This window comes from Opisthocomus hoazin, unplaced genomic scaffold (assembly GCF_030867145.1).
Source record: "Opisthocomus hoazin isolate bOpiHoa1 unplaced genomic scaffold, bOpiHoa1.hap1 HAP1_SCAFFOLD_426, whole genome shotgun sequence".
NCBI lineage: Eukaryota > Metazoa > Chordata > Aves > Opisthocomiformes > Opisthocomidae > Opisthocomus > Opisthocomus hoazin.
In genome coordinates, this window is record NW_027448737.1 from 1 (window position 1) to 19,373 (window position 19,373).

The following is a 19,373-nucleotide window of genomic DNA, read 5'->3' on the forward strand; positions in this document are numbered from 1 at the left end:
CTCTCATTTTTGCTGCGTGTCCGCATGACCCAGACACTGTTGCCAGTAGTAGTCCTGCCTCTCCCTCCAGTCGGGCCTTTTTAAGCGGAACTCCCCACTGCCCTTATGCTCCATCTGTGTTTCACTGTGCTTGTGCAGGAAGATTGACACTGCTTGGGTATGCTTGGCTTCTTTGCCTTGCAAATCCGTGCTTGCCTGCCGTGGCTGTAAGCCCCCTTGGCTCTGCAGCCCCCAAACAGGTGCCTACTGCCTGTAGTAGTTGCGTTCTTCGGTGTAAGTTTCTTTGGGAAGGACCTGGTGGCAAGGGGCTGTGCAGAGCGGGGTGGCAGTGGACTTCCCAAAGAGGCTACGGTGCCACACTTGGTTTTCCCGGCTAGCTGTTAGCAGGCAGCACTGGGAGGCAGGCGCTGCTGCCTGCCACGAGGTCTGCAGAGCCTCGTCCCGCAAGCAGAGCATTCAGCGGGGGTGTGCTGGGGGTGTCCGAGCCCAGCTTCTGCCTCCCCTCCTGCTCGGAACCCTCCATGTTGCCCGCCCCCGCCTAGAATCCACCGTGCCCAGCACGCGGAACCAGCCACTCTGTGACATCAGCCATGGGGCCAAGGGTTCCCTGGGCAGCGGGACTGCTGCGGGCACTACGTCGACTGCTGCACTGCTGGCCACCAGCTCGCGCTTCTTGCAGCTGCTACGTGCCACTGGCAGCGATGAATTTGCTCCCCGTTCTCGTCCTGCTGGCCACGTGCTGGCCGGCACATGGCATGTTGAACAGCTGTGGGTAAGTGGCCCGAGGCTCTGGGAGGCAGCTGGGGCAGCCCTTGTGGGGTTGACTGGCGGGTGCTCGCTTGTCCCCCGTGGCCACACCTAAGCTTCCCGAACGCCATGTGGGAGCCTCAGTTCCTTGCCAGCAGCCAGGCTGCTGGCACAGCTCGTCTACGGGGCTGAAGCAGAAACAGGGGCAGATGGACGGCATGCCCCACAGGGTTCCCCGAGCCTGCTGTCCATGCAGCGCCTGGTGGGAGTGGGCGGGGGAAGGGGGCTGACCTTCAGCCTGAAGAGCAGCAAACCACCGAGCAGGACATTCATGAGTTTCTGCTTACAGAGGGTCCTGCGGGCTCCGGCCCATGGCTGCTGACTACGGCGTGTTACGCGTCGTGGGTGGCACCGATGCCCAGCCAGGGGCCTGGCCCTGGATTGTCAGCATCCGGGATCTCAACATAACAGGCACGGGGCACGTCTGCGGAGGGTCGCTCATCAGCCCACAGTGGGTGCTCACCGCAGCCCACTGTTTCGTCATGGCCAGGTAAGGAGGACCAGGGAACAGCCCCACAGCACTAGCAGCTGCCCGGTGCACAGCACCACGTGCTACTGCCATGCCGCTTCCTTGCAGCGCGCCCAGTGCCTGAGCACTGCCAAGCCCAGCCGAGACACTGCTCGGGAGAGGGCTGGGCTCACGCCACGGCTTCCTAGCGGCCTCCCGCTCGACACTCCTTGTGCCCAAGGCGTGCTAGGGCAGTCGCACCATCTGTAGCGCTGCCTTCCTCTCTGCCCTGTGCAGCAGAAGGCAGGCAACTGCTGGGCTGCTGCAGCACTTGGCTGCGCTTCCTCTGATGCCTCTCTCCACCTGCCTTGCAGGCACCTCACCCTGTGGCGCGTGGTGATCGGGGCCACCCAGTTGACTCAGCTGGGCCCTGAGGCCCAAGTGCGCACTATTAAGCGGCTGCTGGTTCACGAGCACTACAGCAATATCACGCAGAGGAACGACATTGCCTTGCTGGAATTGGACCAGCCTGTCCAGTGCGGCTACTACGTGCAGCTTGCCTGTGTGCCCGACGCCTCGCTGAGAGTGTCGCAGCTGAGAAGCTGCTACGTCAGTGGCTGGGGTTCCACGACTGCAAGAGGTGAGTTCCCAAAAGGGAGTGGTGTCCTGAGCGCAGGCCGGGCACACTGGGGAGGCGGGGTGGGCTTCCTGACAGCAGAGGCGAAAGCCAGGGTCGGGCTGCGGGATGCATGCCGGTGGAGAGGTGGGCCTGGTCCATTACCCAAAGCAAGAGAGAAGGAAGAGACCGGCACCGTGCCTCTGGAGACGCAAAGCCCAGCCCTAGGGCAGGGGTTCACCCAGACGCGAGGGGGCGGTGGAGTGGCGGGGGGCAGAACTGGCAGCGAGCTGCTGGCTGTTAACTTCTTTCTGTGCTGACAGCTGGGGGACCAAGTGATGTCCTGCAGGAGGCCAAGGTCCGCCTCATCGATGTCAAGCTCTGCAACAGCAGCCGCTGGTACGGAGGGGCCATCCACAGCCACAACTTGTGTGCTGGCTATCCGCAGGGCGGCATCGACACCTGCCAGGTGGGAGCGTGCTACAAGTCCAGCCCCAACAGCACAGGCAGCCCTGTGACAACCGCCCCAACCTTCCTCAGCGCGTGCTTTGCCTGGCAAGTCACCCTTCCACTGCTGGGCCCCCTCCACTCTTGGGGCTCTCCTCCCCTTGCCCAGATGCCGGTCGTTGCCCAGGGCCGCCCTTGTCCCACAGGCCTGGCTCTCTGCCCACAAAGCCCATCTAGTGCTCTTGGCAGCCCACAGCTCCAGATCCCGGTCCTGCAACATCCTCCTTCCACACATCCAGAATCGCTGTGCAAAGAGCACAGAGCGAGCCCTTCCGTACTGACCCACGACCCGCTCCCAGACAAGCTTCTGTAGGCTCCAGCACCTGAGCAGAGCCTTTCTGTGCAGTGAGGACAGCTCTGACAGGTGCTGCGGGAGAGAAGCAGACAGCCAGAGTGCTGACAGGGGCCACCCAACACCACCTTAACCCTCTCTCCTCCGCTGCAGGGTGACAGCGGTGGTCCTCTGGTCTGCAAAGATAACACCAACAACTACTTCTGGCTTGTTGGAGTGACCAGCTGGGGGAGAGGCTGTGCCAGACCAAACCAGCCTGGAGTCTACACCTCCACTCAGCACTTCCACCACTGGATCCTGCGACAGATGGGACTGCGCCCAGCACTAACGCCTACTCCAGCGCCACAGCCAGTCTCCACCTCAACCCCCTTTCAGAGGCCAAGGCCGAGGCCAACACCAACACAGTCGGGCAGCATTAGCCCCTGCCCATTTCCACGCCAGAAGCTGCTGCAATTCTTTAATGTGCTAAAGGAGCTCCTGCCGTTCCTCAGGGGGAAAACGGCTTGAGCAGTAGGATCAACAGGAGCCAGGGCAGGCTGCACTCTACCACCACCATTTCCTTCTGGGGCAATGCCTGCTGCTCCAAAGGCAGCCTCAGCATCCAAGGCCTGCTCTGTGCTGCCCGCTCTCCTCTGAGTGCACACAAATGCTGAGAGAGAGTCCCTTTGCGGAGGTGATCTAGGCCACAATGAAAGCTCTGCTCATGGCAGTTCTGCTACCATAGAGTTCCCCTGCAGCATTTCATCTCTGCCTCGTTACGGGCTTAGGTCTTAAATCCTGGCTTCTCAAAACTCTGTATTGGTTTTGACCACCATCTGCGACTGCATCGTTTCACAGTGTTTTGTGTTATTTTGCACTGTATTATTATGCCTTGTATTGCCTGCCATGTGAGTGTCTCACACTGAATAGTCCTTTATTGTGTGTTGTATTGCAGTGCTCTATTTCTGTTGAATTGTACGGCCCTGTATTTTTTTCTCATAGCACTGTATTTTTATTTGTATTGCCTTATATTGCTCTGTATTGTTGTGTTGTAGTGCTCTATATTTGAATTTTTATTTCCAATGTTTGGGCGTGTTGCAGTGCAGCACTCATTGCTTGCATGGACTGCTATCGGAGACTGTCTTGCCTTGTATGAACTCGTATTGTGTTTTGTAATGTGGAGCTCTGTATTTGAATATGTATAGACTTGTATAGCCATGTATTGTTTTTTTCTTGTGGAGCTCTGTATTTGATCTAGCATTGCATTGTTTGTGTCTGTATTGGTCTTGGATTGCAGCGCTCTGTACTTGTAGCGACCGATTCCTGGGACCGTCTTGCATTGCACGGCTCTGTACTGTGTTTTGTCTTGCATTGCATCAAGCTGTACTTGTGTCGAATGTTACCTGAGAGCGTCGTGCTTCGTATGATGCCGTGTTGTGTTTTTTACTGCAGCACTCTGTACTTGATTTTGCATTGCAGTGCTTGTCTCTGTATCGGTCTGGCATTGCAGTGCTCTGTACTTGTATTCTCTGTTCTTGGAGACTGTCTTGCCTTGTATCGAGGGCCGTGTTGCGTTTTGTAACGTGGAGCTCTGTATGTACTTGATTCTGAATTGCACTGTATATCTCTGTTGGTCTTGCATTGCAGCGCTCTTTAGGGACGCTCTCTGAGACGGTTAAGCATTGTATGAGACTGTGTTGCGGTTTGTCTTCTCGGTTATGTAAGAGTGCGTGGCATCGTACGGCATTAATGTTGCCAGTGTTCTCTGGTTCAGGGTTTAAGTCCATGTGGTATGGCATTGCAGTGTCAGGGTAGAGGCTGGAAGCGACTCGGAGGTCTTGACGCATGTGAGATGGAGTCGAGCTGATCGCAATTGGATTGAGAGCTAGCATGTAGTAAACTTGTAACTCAGCAATGTCTTTCCTATTGATTTTGTAAGCACTTTTCAGCCAGCCTCCAGAAACAGTTGAGACGAGGTCTGAGGTGCAGCGTGACGGGCCTCAGCAGTCGGTTGCTTTGGTGCTCATTAGTGATTATGATGCTCTGGAATTCTTATTTGTCACAGAGGACTCTGACTGTTATTCTTGGTTTTGGAGCGAAGCTGCAGAGGGCTGCCTGATATTCTGGGTGTGGTGTCTGTTAAGGAGGCTCGTGTTATGTTTTCGCATGTGACAGAGCGGCCCAGGGTGCTTGTAGAGCATCAGGCATATTGTCATTGTGCTGCAATCGCAGCAGCTGTCAGTAGTGTCTATGCAGGGTCGAGTTATTGACACGGCGTCAGTTGAGCACATCTTGTTTCACTGAATGATGTGCCAGGGCAGTGCCACTAGTCAGATCTAGCATCGTTTTTGTGTTTGGCTACTCTGTTTTGCGGTTTGGGCTGCACTGGCAGGTGTTTCCTTTCTGACTGTTCCTGACAGTTATTCCAGGGCTTTATTTCCTGTGGCATCCTAGTTCCATTGTTTTAGTGGCATTTAGTCTCCATCGGTTACTGTGACTCAATCCCCTGTCTTTCAGCCAGAGCCAAGGCACTCTCAAGGCGGGGCACGCCAGAGGGTCTCTGCTACGTAGCCTTAGCAGTGTTGTGTTTCTTGTCAGGCTGTGTATCTTGGTGTAGCAGTAACTGTCCTCTGCGTGGCAGTCTGGTGTCCCGAGGTCATGTGTGTAGAGAGCATGTGCGTTTGAGGTAGAGATGCTTTGTGTGTTTGTATAGCAATGGTAGTAGGGGTGGAACAGTCTCAGAATGGGATGGTCCTGTGTTGATTAGCACGCCCCTTTTGGGTGGAGGTTGTATGTTTTTTTTGGGGAATGGCTGGTAGCTGTGGGCCAGCAAGTTGTAGACTCTTGTCCATTATGTCTTGCAGGTGCCACTGGGTAATTTGTATCCATGAACAAATACTTGAGTGAATTTAGCTCGAGTATACAACAATAGGCAAAGACAGAGTTGAAGTGGAAGTAGCTCAACATCTTGCTCAGCACCCGGTTATGAAGGCTAAACGTTTGGGATCATGTGGAGCGGCGATGTAGTTTTGAGGTACCTGGTGAGGCACTTCCAGGGATGGCTCTCGATGTGCCGTGACCTGCTTTTGTGGCAGGCATGTGGCCAAGGGGCTCTGTTCTGAGTGAGGAGTGGAATGAGTGGCTGTGGAATGAGTGGTAGATTTTGAATGTGCCTGACACTGTATGATGCTGTCAGGGTTAAATTTGTTTTTTCTTTCAGACTCTATGGGTGGCTGAGTCTATTTGTGTTGAGATATGTAGGAATTAGGAACATAGTTTTTAAAACAAAACAAAACCTCACCAAACCAGCTCAGCTGGGGGATTTTTATTTTGCCTTCCCCCAGCTGGGTTTCTTTTCCCTGGTCCTGACCGCTTGTCGAGGTGATGTTTATTGCTAGTGTTCGGGCCCCAGGCAGGCTCAGGCCGGGACTTTTGCAGGCAGGGTGAATTTTGAGGCTCCCAGGAAAAGCGTTCCCGAGGAGATCTGCAGACACTGGGCGATGGCTGGCTAGCAGGCAGCTGAATGGATGGGGTGAGTGTGTGGGGTGATTGGTGTGGTAGTTGACTGCCAGTGTTGTTGGGTGGTGTGTGGTTGATGTTTGTGTTATGGTAGCAGGTTGTTTGTGGGCTTGAGATGTATTCTTTTCCAGAGATGTAGGAGTAGCCAAACAAAAAACCAAACCCTCCTAGAATTAAAAAACCCCAGCTGGGGGATATTTTTTCCTTGCCCCAGCTGGGTTTTTTTTTCCTCAGTCCCAGCCGCTCTGCGAGGCGTTGTTCATGGCCAATGTTTGGGCCGCGGGCAGTCTCAGGCCGGGCTTTTGGCAGGCAGGGTGAATTTTGAGGCTCCCAGGAATAGCGTTCCCGAGGAGCACCACCGACACTGGGTGATGGCAGGCAGGTGGCCGAATGGATGAGGTGAGTATGTGGAGTGATTTAGTGTGGTAGGTGACTGCAAATTGTGTCTGACGGTGTGTGGTAGATGATTGTGTTTCTGTAGCGGGGTTGTATGTGGGCTTGAGATGTATTCTTTTCCAGAGATGTAGGAGGAGCCAAAAAAAACCCAAACCATAGTAGAACAAAAAAACCCCAGCTGGGGGACTTTTTTTCCTTCCCCCAGCTGGGTTTTGTTTTCCCCAGTCCTGGGTGCTCTGCGAGGCGATATTCATGGCCAATGTTTGGGCCACGGGCAGGCTCAGGCTGGGGTTTTGGCAGGCAGGGTCAATTTGGAGGCTTTGGGGAATGCTGTTTCTGGGGAGCGCTCCCCTGGAATGTTGGAATTCTGTATCACTGCAGGGATGCATCTGTAGCAGACAGTCATAGGAAGATGATTGATGTTCATGGAGCAGAAGGGTGTAGGGAGTTGGATTAGATGGCAGCATTGACAAGGACTGCCACGTGTAGCAGGTTGGCCTAATAGTGTTGTAGAGGGTTAGGGTTGTAAAGTGCTGTGGTCATTGTAGTTGGTGACAGAATGGTCTGTTGAAAGTTCATATGAGCACGTAGGTGGGGAAGAAGAGAGGTCATTGGGCAGAGCAGAGCTCGGTCATCGTCTGCCTGGGTGTCCAAGTAGCAGAGATGATGTTGCCTTGCGGAGGAACAATTATTTATGTGTAGCAGTGGCTTCTGTGCTGAATGGAAGGGAGCAATGCAGGAAGGATTGTAGCTATGGTTTGTGGATTTGCAGATCCAATGTTGTTGAAAGCTGTAATGGAGGGTTTGTAGAGTTTGATTTAAGGATCACATGGAATGACTTAAAATGGACTAAAGTAATAGCAGCAGTTAAGATGAGCAAGGCAGTAAGTCCTACTGTACGATTGTAGTAAATGGTGGAAATGCAATATGGGTACTGATAATGGAAAACATTCTTGGTGTCAGTGATGAGCCAAATGAATCTGGAAAAATGAGAGAAACTGAAGTGTAGGACAGTGAAGGATGCAGGTTACCATCCCTGCGCTCAACAGACTTGGAAACGACCGTACTAAGCTAAGGGCGGCCCTCAATGTCCATAGGTAAATATATGCTTTGGGGAAAAACTGTGCTGCAGGTAGTGCCAGGTGTGGCCGGGGAGTATAAGGGCAGTGAATCTGTGTGTTGTAAATTACCAATTAAGGTGAAACAGGCATTTGAGGGCCAGTTGTACATCCCTTTAGTGTAATGTAGCTGTCAATGGTTTGAAAGAAATCGTGCATCTTACTAATTGGAGCGTAGCTTAATAGCGGTAGCATAACAGCTGATGGAAGAGGGAGGAGTAGTGTGAAGGTCCCATAGAGCAATCGGTGGGTGTAACATATGTCCAAACCGGACAGCGATGTTCACGGGGCAACGGAGGTGATGAATGAACAGGGACTTGTACTGTGGAGAAAGAATCCAATGAGCTGCTAAAGGGAATTCGATTTTGGACTATTGAAGTATCCATCAGAAGTAGTAGAGGTATAAAAGGTTGTGGAGACATTGTGCACCAGAAATATGTATCATGCAAAATAAAACTGGATCTTTTAATAAAATTTAATCAAGTGTAATAAAGTTTACTAAAGAGTTTTTACTTTTCTGTCTCCAGTGCCTTTTATGGAGCGGTTTATTCCTCTGTGTGCACATTCCCTCAGTAGCATTAGACTTTCTTCTTGTCTTTAAAATGTTTTGTGTTTATCTGTCATAGTGCTGTGTGTTTTTTTTTTTCCTCTGTCTGTGTTGGATAGGTGAGTCATTTTGAATGGTAGCATTTGCAGAGAAAGCAGAAGTAGGAAATAATTTTCTTTTTTGGCAGAGTCTGCGTTTGTCTTTGTTTGTCCTAGTTTTTGCTCTGCTTGTCTCAGTCACCTTTGGTTAAGACGGAGGGTAACAGTGCAAAACATAATCTGGTTTTCAGATGTAGTTGTGATTGCTCTTTGTGTGAAGTTTGTGTTCTCATAGCGTGTCACTCTGTTTTAATCCTATGTGTCACACTTGTCTGTTTTGTCTATGTCTCACAAGCTGTCTGTTTCCTCTTTGTCTCTGTCTCAGCCCTGAAATAAACTAATATTAAAGAAGGGCAAAAAAGTCTGTCTCAGCCTTTGAGTAAATGTTTGCTCTTGGTTACTGTGGTTGAATGATTGCATTAAAATTATTTTTTGAAATCAACTCTGTCACACACACACACACATCTCTAACAACACCACCACCCAGAAACAAGAAAATGAACTAAATGGTTCCAATTCCAACTCTATGATCCCCAAATCACCAAAAACCCGGAAACCACACACTACTTCTGCACTCCCGACTCTATGATTACCATGCAACTTCCCACTTCGGGAACCGCATCTCTATGGTGCAGAAGTCCTCCACAGAACAGGAACTAAATCTCTGTGGTTCCGGACGTCAAGTCTATGATGCAGAAGTCCTCCGGACACTAGAAGTCGCACTCTATGATCGCCAAACACAACTCTATGATCCCCAACTCCTCCGGAAACAGGAAACACGTAAAAAGATAACAAAACCAACAAGCTCTGTGATCACAACAGCAGAGTACAGCAGCCATTACTGCTCCACACACACAAAAGGAACCACTTACACCATATACACACACATCTACATGCAGGAAGTCCTCCAAAACACCAAAACTGATTTCCTATCACCCCAACATAATCCTATATCACCAAGAAATGCTCCCAGGATTACAATCAACCCAGAAAAGCACAAATTAGGGTTACCAAACACAACCTAACAATACAAACTACTGTCCAAAACATACAGACATTACAGTTTCCAACCTTCACAACGATAGCACTTACAAGTTGCATTATATACTACAGGTTACACTAACCACAGGATTTAAAGCTTTAGCACTTTAGACAGCTAAGAGTTTAGGAACAATACGGTTAGGGGTTAGGTGTTATGGGTTGGGGGTTACGTGTTGGGGGTTGCATTAGGGGTTAGGGTTAGAGGTTAGCAGTTAGGAGTTCGGGTTCAGGGTTAGGGTTCAGATTAAGGTTCGGGTTAGGGATAGGGGTTACGGTTAGTGTTAGGGTTGGGTTAGTGGTTAGGAGTTAAGGTTAGGGATAGGGGTACGGGTAGGTATAGGGTTAGGGTTAGAGTTACGGTTAGGGTTAGGGTTTTTAGTCTTATTGTTAGAGTTAGGATCCTTAGTGTTAGGGTGAGGGGGTAGGGTTAGGGTTAGGGTTAACTTTAGGGTTACAATTTAGGTTTAGCAATAGGGTTAGGGTTAGCTTTAGGTTCAGGGTTAGGGTTAGTATTAACACACACTGCCACCTAAAACTCCCAACAACATACATGGCCACCTTAAAAGACCCAACAACAAACAATGCCACCTAAAACATAGAACTCACTTTGCCACCTAAAAGACCCAACAACACACATTGACACATAAAAGACAAGACAACACACTTTAGCCACCTAAAACACCCTACAACACACATTGCCACGTAAAAGACCCAGGAACTCACTTTGCCACTTAAAATATACAACAACACACATTGCCACCCAAAAGACCCAACAACTCACTTTGCCGACCAAAACATACAACAACAAACATTGCCACCTAAAAGTCCCAACAACCCAAGTGATGTCCTTCAGGAGGCCAAGGTCCGCCTCATCGATGTCAAGCTCTGCAACAGCAGCCGCTGGTACGGAGGGGCCATCCACAGCCACAACTTGTGTGCTGGCTATCCGCAGGGCGGCATCGACACCTGCCAGGTGGGAGCGTGCTACAAGTCCAGCCCCAACAGCACAGGCAGCCCTGTCGCAACCGCCCCAACCTTCCCCAGCGCGTACTTTGCCTGGCAAGTCACCCTCCCACTGCTGGGGCCCCTCCACTCGTGGGGCTCTCCTCCCCTTGCCCAGATGCCGGTCCTTGCCCAGGGCCGCCCTTGTCCCACAGGCCTGGCTCTCTGCCCACAAAGCCCATCTAGTGCTCTTGGCAGCCCACAGCTCCAGAGCCCAGTCCTGCAACATCCTCCTTCCACACATAAAGAATCACTGTGCAAAGAGCACAGAGCAAGCCCTTCCGTACTGGCCCACGACCCGCTCCCAGGCAAGCTTCTGTAGGCTCCAGCACCTGAGCAGAGCCTTTCTGTGCAGTGAGGACAGCTCTGGCAGGTGCTGCGGGAGAGAAGCAGCCAGCCAGAGTGCTGACAGGGGCCACCCAACACCACCTTAACCCTCTCTCCTCCGCTGCAGGGTGACAGCGGTGGTCTTCTGGTCTGCAAAGATAACACCAACGACTCCTTCTGGCTTGTTGGAGTGACCAGCTGGGGGAGAGGCTGTGCCAGACCAAACCAGCCTGGAGTCTACACCTCCACTCAGCACTTCCACCACTGGATCCTGCGACAGATGGGACTGCGCCCAGCACTAACGCCTACTCCAGCGCCACAGCCAGTCTCCACCTCAACCCCCTTTTAGAGGCCAAGGCCGAGGCCAACACCAACACAGTCGGGCAGCATTAGCCCCTGCCCATTTCCACGCCAGAAGCTGCTGCAATTCTTTAATGTGCTAAAGGAGCTCCTGCCGTTCCTCAGGGGAAAAAAGGCTTGAGCAGCAGGATCAACAGGAGCCAGCGCAGGCTGCACTGGACCACCACCATTTCCTTCTGGGGCAATGCCTGCTGCTCCAAAGGCAGCCTCAGCATCCAAGGCCTGCTCTGTGCTGCCCGCTCTCTTCTGAGTGCACACAAATGCTGAAGCTGACTTTGTTCTTGAAATAAAGTTGCCAGCTTTCACAGCTAAGCATGTCGGAGTCCAATTCACTCTCGTGTGCAAAGGCAAGGACTTGCGTGCCCGGCAAAATGAGGGTGCAGGCAGTCAAGGGGGGCACAAAGGGCAGGAGTCAGCTCAGAAGGGCTGAAATCCTGCCTGGTCAGAGAGGAGGGTGTGGGTGCGGTGCAAGAAGTGAACACAGGTGATAGGAGACTAGAGGTCTCGGGGAGAGCATTTAGGAACACAAAGTGTCCTAGGCCAGCTACTGGTGCGATCCCTCTCTCTGTGTGTGTGTGTGTGTGTAGAACGCACTAGTGAACTTGAAACCGGCTGCTCTCATGACCCTGGAGACACTGATCTGGAAACGGCCAAGGTTTGCAGCAAAGACTGGGTAAGGAGCTTGACATCCAGCCACACAGAGTACATGGACTGAATTTCCATCCTGTTAGTTGAGGAATCTGTAAAGATGCTGTTCATACGAATGTAGGGAGTGCAGGTGTGTTGATGTTTCCCTAGAAAACATCCACTGCTGATCACCCGGAAAGGGAGAAAAGGACTGGGCTGTGTTCATGTTTACGTAAGTGGTGGTTACGTATACATGGGCGCTGGTAAAGGCATTGCTCTATGTCCATCGGTTTTGCCGTTCCCATCAATTGCGTCAGTCTGTGTGTGGGTTTGTGTATCTGCCTTTTTGGAATGCAGCGTCAGTCTGGAAAGAAACTCTACAGCAGAGATCACACTGGTGGAGAGAGAGGCAGCACCGGCTAGGCTGTGAAAGCACCGGGGGAGGGGCTGGCAGTTGCTCTTGGGATATCTACTTGAATAGTAACTGAACTGCGTTGTAACAAAAGTGCAGGAAGGATGCAAGCTGAAAGCTTCATAAAAAAATTCTTCAGTGTTTCTTTTCTCCAGTAGGTACCAATAAAGCATCTGGGCAGGACCCTTCGCTGCCGGTCCAAGAGTGGCTTAGCTCTCCTGGCAAGCTTTGCCTTGAAGAAGCATGCAGTAACTAGCAAGCATGTGGCTACTCTGGCCCTTTCCTCGACCCGGAAGTGCAGTGGCTAGGGCCGAGTCAAGGAAGGTCATGCCCAGACAGTCTCGCGCAAGAAGGCGAGAGGCCCAGCTGCCCTTTACCAGAGCTCTTGGGCATGAAAAAAATCACTCTCCTCTGTGAAGGCCAGCTCTAACTAGCCCCAGAAGTCTAGAGCAAAGGGGAAAAGAGGCTTGGGGTCCTTGCCTGAGGCAGATGGGGGCTTCTCTTTGGGGCAGCTCTCCTCCATATCCGACCAATTCTCACTCTTCTGCTGCCGGTCAAAGCTCTGGAAAGGAGCAGGATAAGGAAGTGCTGAGAAGCGCGAGAGCAACAGCTACACTCTGCTGTGGTTCTTTCAGATTCAGTCTAGGGCACCGTGGGCTCTTCAGAGGGTCACCACCTCGCCCCTTCCAACCTAGCCACGAGCAGCACACAAACCTCCCGGTGTCACCAGCAGAAGGCAAATCTTTCCATGCCTGCAAAGTTTCACCCTCTGCTACAGGCTCTGCTTTCCCGCAGGGAAAAAAAGAGCAGAGCTGCTAATCACTTAGGAGGAGTGCCCTAAGTGGAGCCTTTCTCACCTCCGGTTCTCGCATGGCTTCATCCATGAAATCTGCTGAATTCTCTTTGTAAGCAACTGCCAGTTTGATAGCATCCTTGAAGAGCTGATGAGAAGGAGAATGCTTGTCACTCCAAGTAAGGAGCACTGGCTTTCTATAAGACAGGGGAAATGTTGCCACACCCCAAGAAAAAAGAAACAAACACAAACCTCTGCAACTACCTACAGCTACCAGGACCAAACAGATGTTCTTAGCCCATTTTCTGCTCTCTGTGCCTACAGCAGTCTCCATGTCCTTGGACTGTCTAGGGCTCTCATGGATGCTTAGCCAAACAGCTGTGTTTTACCTTCACTACTTCGGTGCCCGTCTGCAGCAGACACAAAGTAAAAGGGCAAACTGAACTTCCGGGCAAAGCTGAAGCTTTTCTGGGTCACCTTTGTATCCTCTGGGCGCAAAAAAAGGAGAAGTGGTCAGTATGACATCACTGTAGGCAGAACGCCAACATATGCAGGAGGGGTGGAAGAGATGGAGACCAGAGCCCCACTTAGCCGTCAAGGCCGCCTCACGACGGAGAGTCCTCCCCGACAAACCAAGAGAGTTCTTGTTGGTTTCTCCACGGTGCCTGAGTAAATTAGAGATGGATTCTGATGCGCTATAAATGAAAACTGCTTTGCAGCTTACAACACGTCAGTTCCCTTGCTGTGCAGCAACGAGGAATGTTTTCCAGGCACCTGCCTCTCATTTTTGCTGCGTGTCCGCATGACCCAGACACTGTTGTCAGTAGTAGTCCTGCCTCTCCCTCCAGTCGGGCCTTTTTAAGCGGAACTCCCCACTGCCCTTATGCTCCATCTGTGTTTCACTGTGCTTGTGCAGGAAGATTGACACTGCTTGGGTATGCTTGGCTTCTTTGCCTTGCAAATCCGTGCTTGCCTGCCGTGGCTGTAAGCCCCCTTGGCTCTGCAGCCCCCAGACGGGTGCCTACTGCCTGTAGTAGTTGCGTTCTCCGGTGTAAGTTTCTTTGGGAAGGACCTGGTGGCAAGCGGCTGTGCTGTGCAGAGCGGGGTGGCAGTGGACTTCCCAAAGAGGCTACGGTGCCACACTTGGTTTTCCCGGCTAGCTGTTAGCAGGCAGCACTGGGAGGCAGGCGCTGCTGCCTGCCACGAGGTCTGCAGAGCCTCGTCCCGCAAGCAGAGCATTCAGCGGGGGGTGTGCTGGGGGTGTCCGAGCCCAGGTTCTGCGTCCCCCTCCTGCTCGGAACCCCTCCATGTTGCCCGCCCCCCGCCTAGAATCCACCGTGCCCAGCACGCGGAACCAGCCACTCTGTGACATCAGCCACGGGGCCAAGGGTTCCCTGGGCAGCGGGACTGCTGCGGGCACTACGTCGACTGCTGCACTGCTGGCCACCAGCTCTCGCTTCTTGCAGCTGCTACGTGCCACTGGCAGCCATGAATTTGCTCCCCGTTCTCGTCCTGCTGGCCACGTGCTGGCCGGCACATGGCATGTTGAACAGCTGTGGGTAAGTGGCCCGAGGCTCTGGGAGGCAGCTGGGGCAGCCCTTGTGGGGTTGACTGGCGGGTGCTCGCTTGTCCCCCGTGGCCACACCTAAGCTTCCCGAACGCCATGTGGGAGCCTCAGTTCCTTGCCAGCAGCCAGGCTGCCTGGCAGCAGGCTAGTCTCGCTACGGGGCTGAAGCAGAAACAGGGGCAGATGGACGGCATGCCCCACAGGGTTCCCCGAGCCTGCTGTCCATGCAGCGCCTGGTGGGAGTGGGCGGGGGAAGGGGGCTGACCTTCAGCCTGAAGAGCAGCAAACCACCGAGCAGGACATTCATGAGTTTCTGCTTACAGAGGGTCCTGCGGGCTCCGGCCCATGGCTGCTGACTACAGCGTGTTACGCGTCGTGGGTGGCACCGATGCCCAGCCAGGGGCCTGGCCCTGGATTGTCAGCATCCGGGATCTCAACATAACAGGCACGGGGCACGTCTGCGGAGGGTCGCTCATCAGCCCACAGTGGGTGCTCACCGCAGCCCACTGTTTCGTCACGGCCAGGTAAGGAGGACCAGGGAACAGCCCCACAGCACTAGCAGCTGCCCGGTGCACAGCACCACGTGCTACTGCCATGCCGCTTCCTTGCAGCGCGCCCAGTGCCTGAGCACTGCCAAGCCCAGCCGAGACACTGCTCGGGAGAGGGCTGGGCTCACGCCACGGCTTCCTAGCGGCCTCCCGCTCGACACTCCTTGTGCCCAAGGCGTGCTAGGGCAGTCGCACCCTCCGTAGCTCTGCCTTCCTCTCTGTCCTGTGCAGCAGAAGGCAGGCAACTGCTGGGCTGCTGCAGCACTTGGCTGCGCTTCCTCTGATGCCTCTCTCCACCTGCCTTGCAGGCACCTCACCCTGTGGCGCGTGGTGATCGGGGCCACCCAGTTGACTCAGCTGGGCCCTGAGACCCAAGTGCGCACTATTAAGCGGCTGCTGGTTCACGAGCACTACAGCAATATCACGCAGAGGAACGACATTGCCTTGCTGGAATTGGACCAGCCTGTCCAGTGCGGCTACTACGTGCAGCTTGCCTGTGTGCCCGACGCCTCGCTGAAAGTGTCGCAGCTGAGAACCTGCTACGTCAGTGGCTGGGGTTCCACGACTGCAAGAGGTGAGTTTCCAAAAGGGAGTGGTGTCCTGAGCGCAGGCCGGGCACACTGGGGAGGCGGGGTGGGCTTCCTGACAGCAGAGGCGAAAGCCAGGGTCGGGCTGCGGGATGCATGCCGGTGGAGAGGTGGGCCTGGTCCATTACCCAAAGCAAGAGAGAAGGGAGAGACCGGCACAGTGCCTCTGGAGACGCAAAGCCCAGCCCTAGGGCAGGGGTTCAACCAGACGCGAGGGGGCGGTGGAGTGGCGGGGGGCAGAACTGGCAGCGAGCTGCTGGCTGTTAACTCCTTTCTGTGCTGACAGCTGGGGGACCAAGTGATGTCCTGCAGGAGGCCAAGGTCCGCCTCATCGATGTCAAGCTCTGCAACAGCAGCCGCTGGTACGGAGGGGCCATCCACAGCCACAACTTGTGTGCTGGCTATCCGCAGGGCGGCATCGACACCTGCCAGGTGGGAGCGTGCTACAAGTCCAGCCCCAACAGCACAGGCAGCCCTGTGACAACCGCCCCAACCTTCCCCAGCGCGTGCTTTGCCTGGCAAGTCACCCTGCCACTGCTGGGCCCCCTCCACTCGTGGGGCTCTCCTCCCCTTGCCCAGATGCCGGTCCTTGCCCAGGGCCGCCCTTGTCCCACAGGCCTGGCTCTCTGCCCACAAAGCCCATCTAGTGCTCTTGGCAGCCCACAGCTCCAGATCCCGGTCCTGCAACATCCTCCTTCCACACATCCAGAATCGCTGTGCAAAGAGCACAGAGCGAGCCCTTCCGTACTGACCCACGACCCGCTCCCAGGCAAGCTTCTGTAGGCTCCAGCACCTGAGCAGAGCCTTTCTGTGCAGTGAGGACAGCTCTGACAGGTGCTGCGGGAGACAAGGAGCCAGCCAGAGTGCTGACAGGGGCCACCCAACACCACCTTAACCCTCTCTCCTCCGCTGCAGGGTGACAGCGGTGGTCCTCTGGTCTGCAAATATAACACCAACAACTACTTCTGGCTTGTTGGAGTGACCAGCTGGGGGAGAGGCTGTGCCAGACCAAACCAGCCTGGAGTCTACACCTCCACTCAGCACTTCCACCACTGGATCCTGCGACAGATGGGACAGCGCCCAGCACTAACGCCTACTCCAGCGCCACAGCCAGTCTCCACCTCAACCCCCTTTCAGAGGCCAAGGCCGAGGCCAAGGCCGAGGCCAACACCAACACAGTCGGGCAGCATTAGCCCCTGCCCATTTCCACGCCAGAAGCTGCTGCAATTCTTTAATGTGCTAAAGGAGCTCCTGCCGTTCCTCAGGGGGAAAACGGCTTGAGCAGCAGGATCAACAGGAGCCAGCGCAGGCTGCACTGGACAACGACCATTTCCTTCTGGGGCAATGCCTGCTGCTCCAAAGGCAGCCTCAGCATCAAAGGCCTGCTCTGTGCTGCCCGCTCTCCTCTGAGTGCACACAAATGCTGAGAGAGTGTCCCTTTGCGGAGGTGATCTAGGCCACAATGAAAGCTCTGCTCATGGCAGTTCTGCTACCATAGAGTTCCCCTGCAGCATTTCATCTCTGCCTCGTTACGGGCTTAGGTCTTAAATCCTGGCTTCTCAAAACTCTGTATTGATTTTGACCACCATCTGCGACTGCATCGTTTCGCAGCATTTTGTGTTATTTTGCACTGTATTATTATGCCTTGTATTGCCTGCCATGTGAGTGTCTCACACTGAATAGTCCTTTATTGTGTGTTGTATTGCAGTGCTCTATTTCTGTTGAATTGTACGGCCCTGTATTTTTTTCTCATAGCACTGTATTTTTATTTGTATTGCCTTGTATTGCTCTGTATTGTTGTTGTGTTGTAGTGCTCTATATTTGAACTTTATTTCCAATGTTTGGGCGTGTTGCACTGCAGCACTCATTGCTTGCATGGACTGCTATCGTAGACTGTCTTGCCTTGTATGAACTCGTATTGTGTTTTGTAATGTGGAGCTCTGTATTTGAATATGTATAGGCTTGTATAGCCATGTATTGTTTTTTTTCTTGTGGAGCTCTGTATTTGATCTAGCATTGCATTGTTTGTGTCTGTACTGGTCTTGGATTGCAGTGCTCTGTACTTGTAGCGACCGATTCCTGGGACCGTCTTGCATTGCACGGCTCTGTACTGTGTTTTGTCTTGCATTGCATCAATCTGTACTTGTATCGAATGTTACCTGAGAGCGTCGTGCTTCGTATGATGCCGTGTTGTGTTTTTTACTGCAGCACTCTGTACTTGATTTTGCATTGCAGTGCTTGTCTCTGTATCGGTCTGGCATTGCAGTGCTCTGTACTTGTATTCTCTGTTCTTGGAGACTGTCTTGCCTTGTATCGAGGGCCGTGTTGCGTTTTGTAACGTGGAGCTCTGTATGTACTTGATTCTGAATTGCACTGTATATCTCTGTTGGTCTTGCATTGCAGCGCTCTTTAGGGACGCTCTCTGAGACGGTTAAGCATTGTACGAGCCTGTGTTGCGGTTTGTCTTCTCGGTTATGTAAGAGTGCGTGGCATCGTACGGCATTAATGTTGCCAGTGTTCTCTGGTTCGGTGTTTAAGTCCATGTGGTATGGCATTGCAGTGTCAGGGTAGAGGCTGGAAGTGACTCGGAGGTCTTGACGCATGTGAGATGGAGTCGAGCTGATCGCAATTGGATTGAGAGCTAGCATGAGGTAAACTTGTAACTCAGCAATGTCTTTCCTATTGATTTTGTAAGCACTTTTCAGCCAGCCTCCAGAAACAGTTGAGACGAGGTCTGAGGTGCAGCGTGACGGGCCTCAGCAGTCGGTTGCTTTGGTGCTCATTAGTGATTATGATGCTCTGGAATTCTTATTTGTCACAGAGGACTCTGTTATTCTTGGTTTTGGAGCGAAGCTGCAGAGGGCTGCCTGATATTCTGGGTGTGGTGTCTGTTAAGGAGGCTCGTGTTATGTTTTCGCATGTGACAGAGCGGCCCAGGGTGCTTGTAGAGCATCAGGCATATTGTCATCGTGCTGCAATCGCAGCAGCTGTCAGTAGTGTCTATGCAGGGTCGAGTTATTGACACGGCGTCAGTTGAGCACATCTTGTTTCACTGAATGATGTGCCAGGGCAGTGCCACTAGTCAGATCTAGCATCGTTTTTGTGTTTGGCTACTCTGTTTTGCGGTTTGGGCTGCACTGGCAGGTGTTTCTGACTGTTCTTGACAGTTATTCCAGGGGTTTATTTCCTGTGGCATCCTAGTTCCATTGTTTTAGTGGCATTTAGTCTCCATCGGTTACTGTGACTCAATCCCCTGTCTTTCAGCCAGAGCCAAGGCACTCTCAAGGCGGGGCACGCCAGAGGGTCTCTGCTACGTAGCCTTAGCAATGTTGTGTTTCTTGTCAGGCTGTGTATCTTGGTGTAGCAGTAACTGTCCTCTGCGTGGCAGTCTGGTGTCCCGAGGTCATGTGTGTAGAGAGCATGTGCGTTTGAGGTAGAGATGCTTTGTGTGTTTGTATAGCAATGGTAGTAGGGGTGGAACAGTCTCAGAATGGGATGGTCCTGTGTTGATTAGCACGCCCCTTTTGGGTGGAGGTTGTATGTTTTTTTTGGGGAATGGCTGGTAGCTGTGGGCCAGCAAGTTGTAGACTCTTGTCCATTATGTCTTGCAGGTGCCACTGGGTAATTTGTATCCATGAACAAATACTTGAGTGAATTTAGCTCGAGTATACAACAATAGGCAAAGACAGAGTTGAAGTGGAAGTAGCTCAACATCTTGCTCAGCACCCGGTTATGAAGGCTAAACGTTTGGGATCATGTGGAGCGGCGATGTAGTTTTGAGG

The 19,373-nt window shown here is 52.9% G+C and overlaps 1 protein-coding gene across 1 annotated transcript; it reads left to right on the forward strand.

The window, feature by feature from the left end:
- The first annotated feature begins 1,289 nt into the window (after positions 1–1,289).
- On the forward strand, positions 1,290–12,404 carry LOC142359222 (acrosin-like). The gene is made up of 7 exons (XM_075411933.1): positions 1,290–1,297; positions 1,630–1,895; positions 2,195–2,340; positions 2,824–3,021; positions 11,645–11,730; positions 11,856–11,916; positions 12,255–12,404. Exons 1-7 carry the CDS (start codon positions 1,290–1,292, stop codon positions 12,402–12,404), a joined length of 915 nt encoding a protein of 304 aa, XP_075268048.1.
- Positions 12,405–19,373: the final 6,969 nt, after the last annotated feature.

What these genes read in the sequence shown, in the direction of transcription:
- LOC142359222 (XM_075411933.1), top strand. An exon ending in GGGTTCCACGACTGCAAGAG is followed by an intron (nt 1,896 to 2,194) that starts GTGAGTTCCCAA and finishes CTGTGCTGACAG; the next exon opens with CTGGGGGACCAAGTGATGTC. An exon ending in CTACTCCAGCGCCACAGCCA is followed by an intron (nt 3,022 to 11,644) that starts GTCTCCACCTCA and finishes GTGTGTGTGTAG; the next exon opens with AACGCACTAGTGAACTTGAA.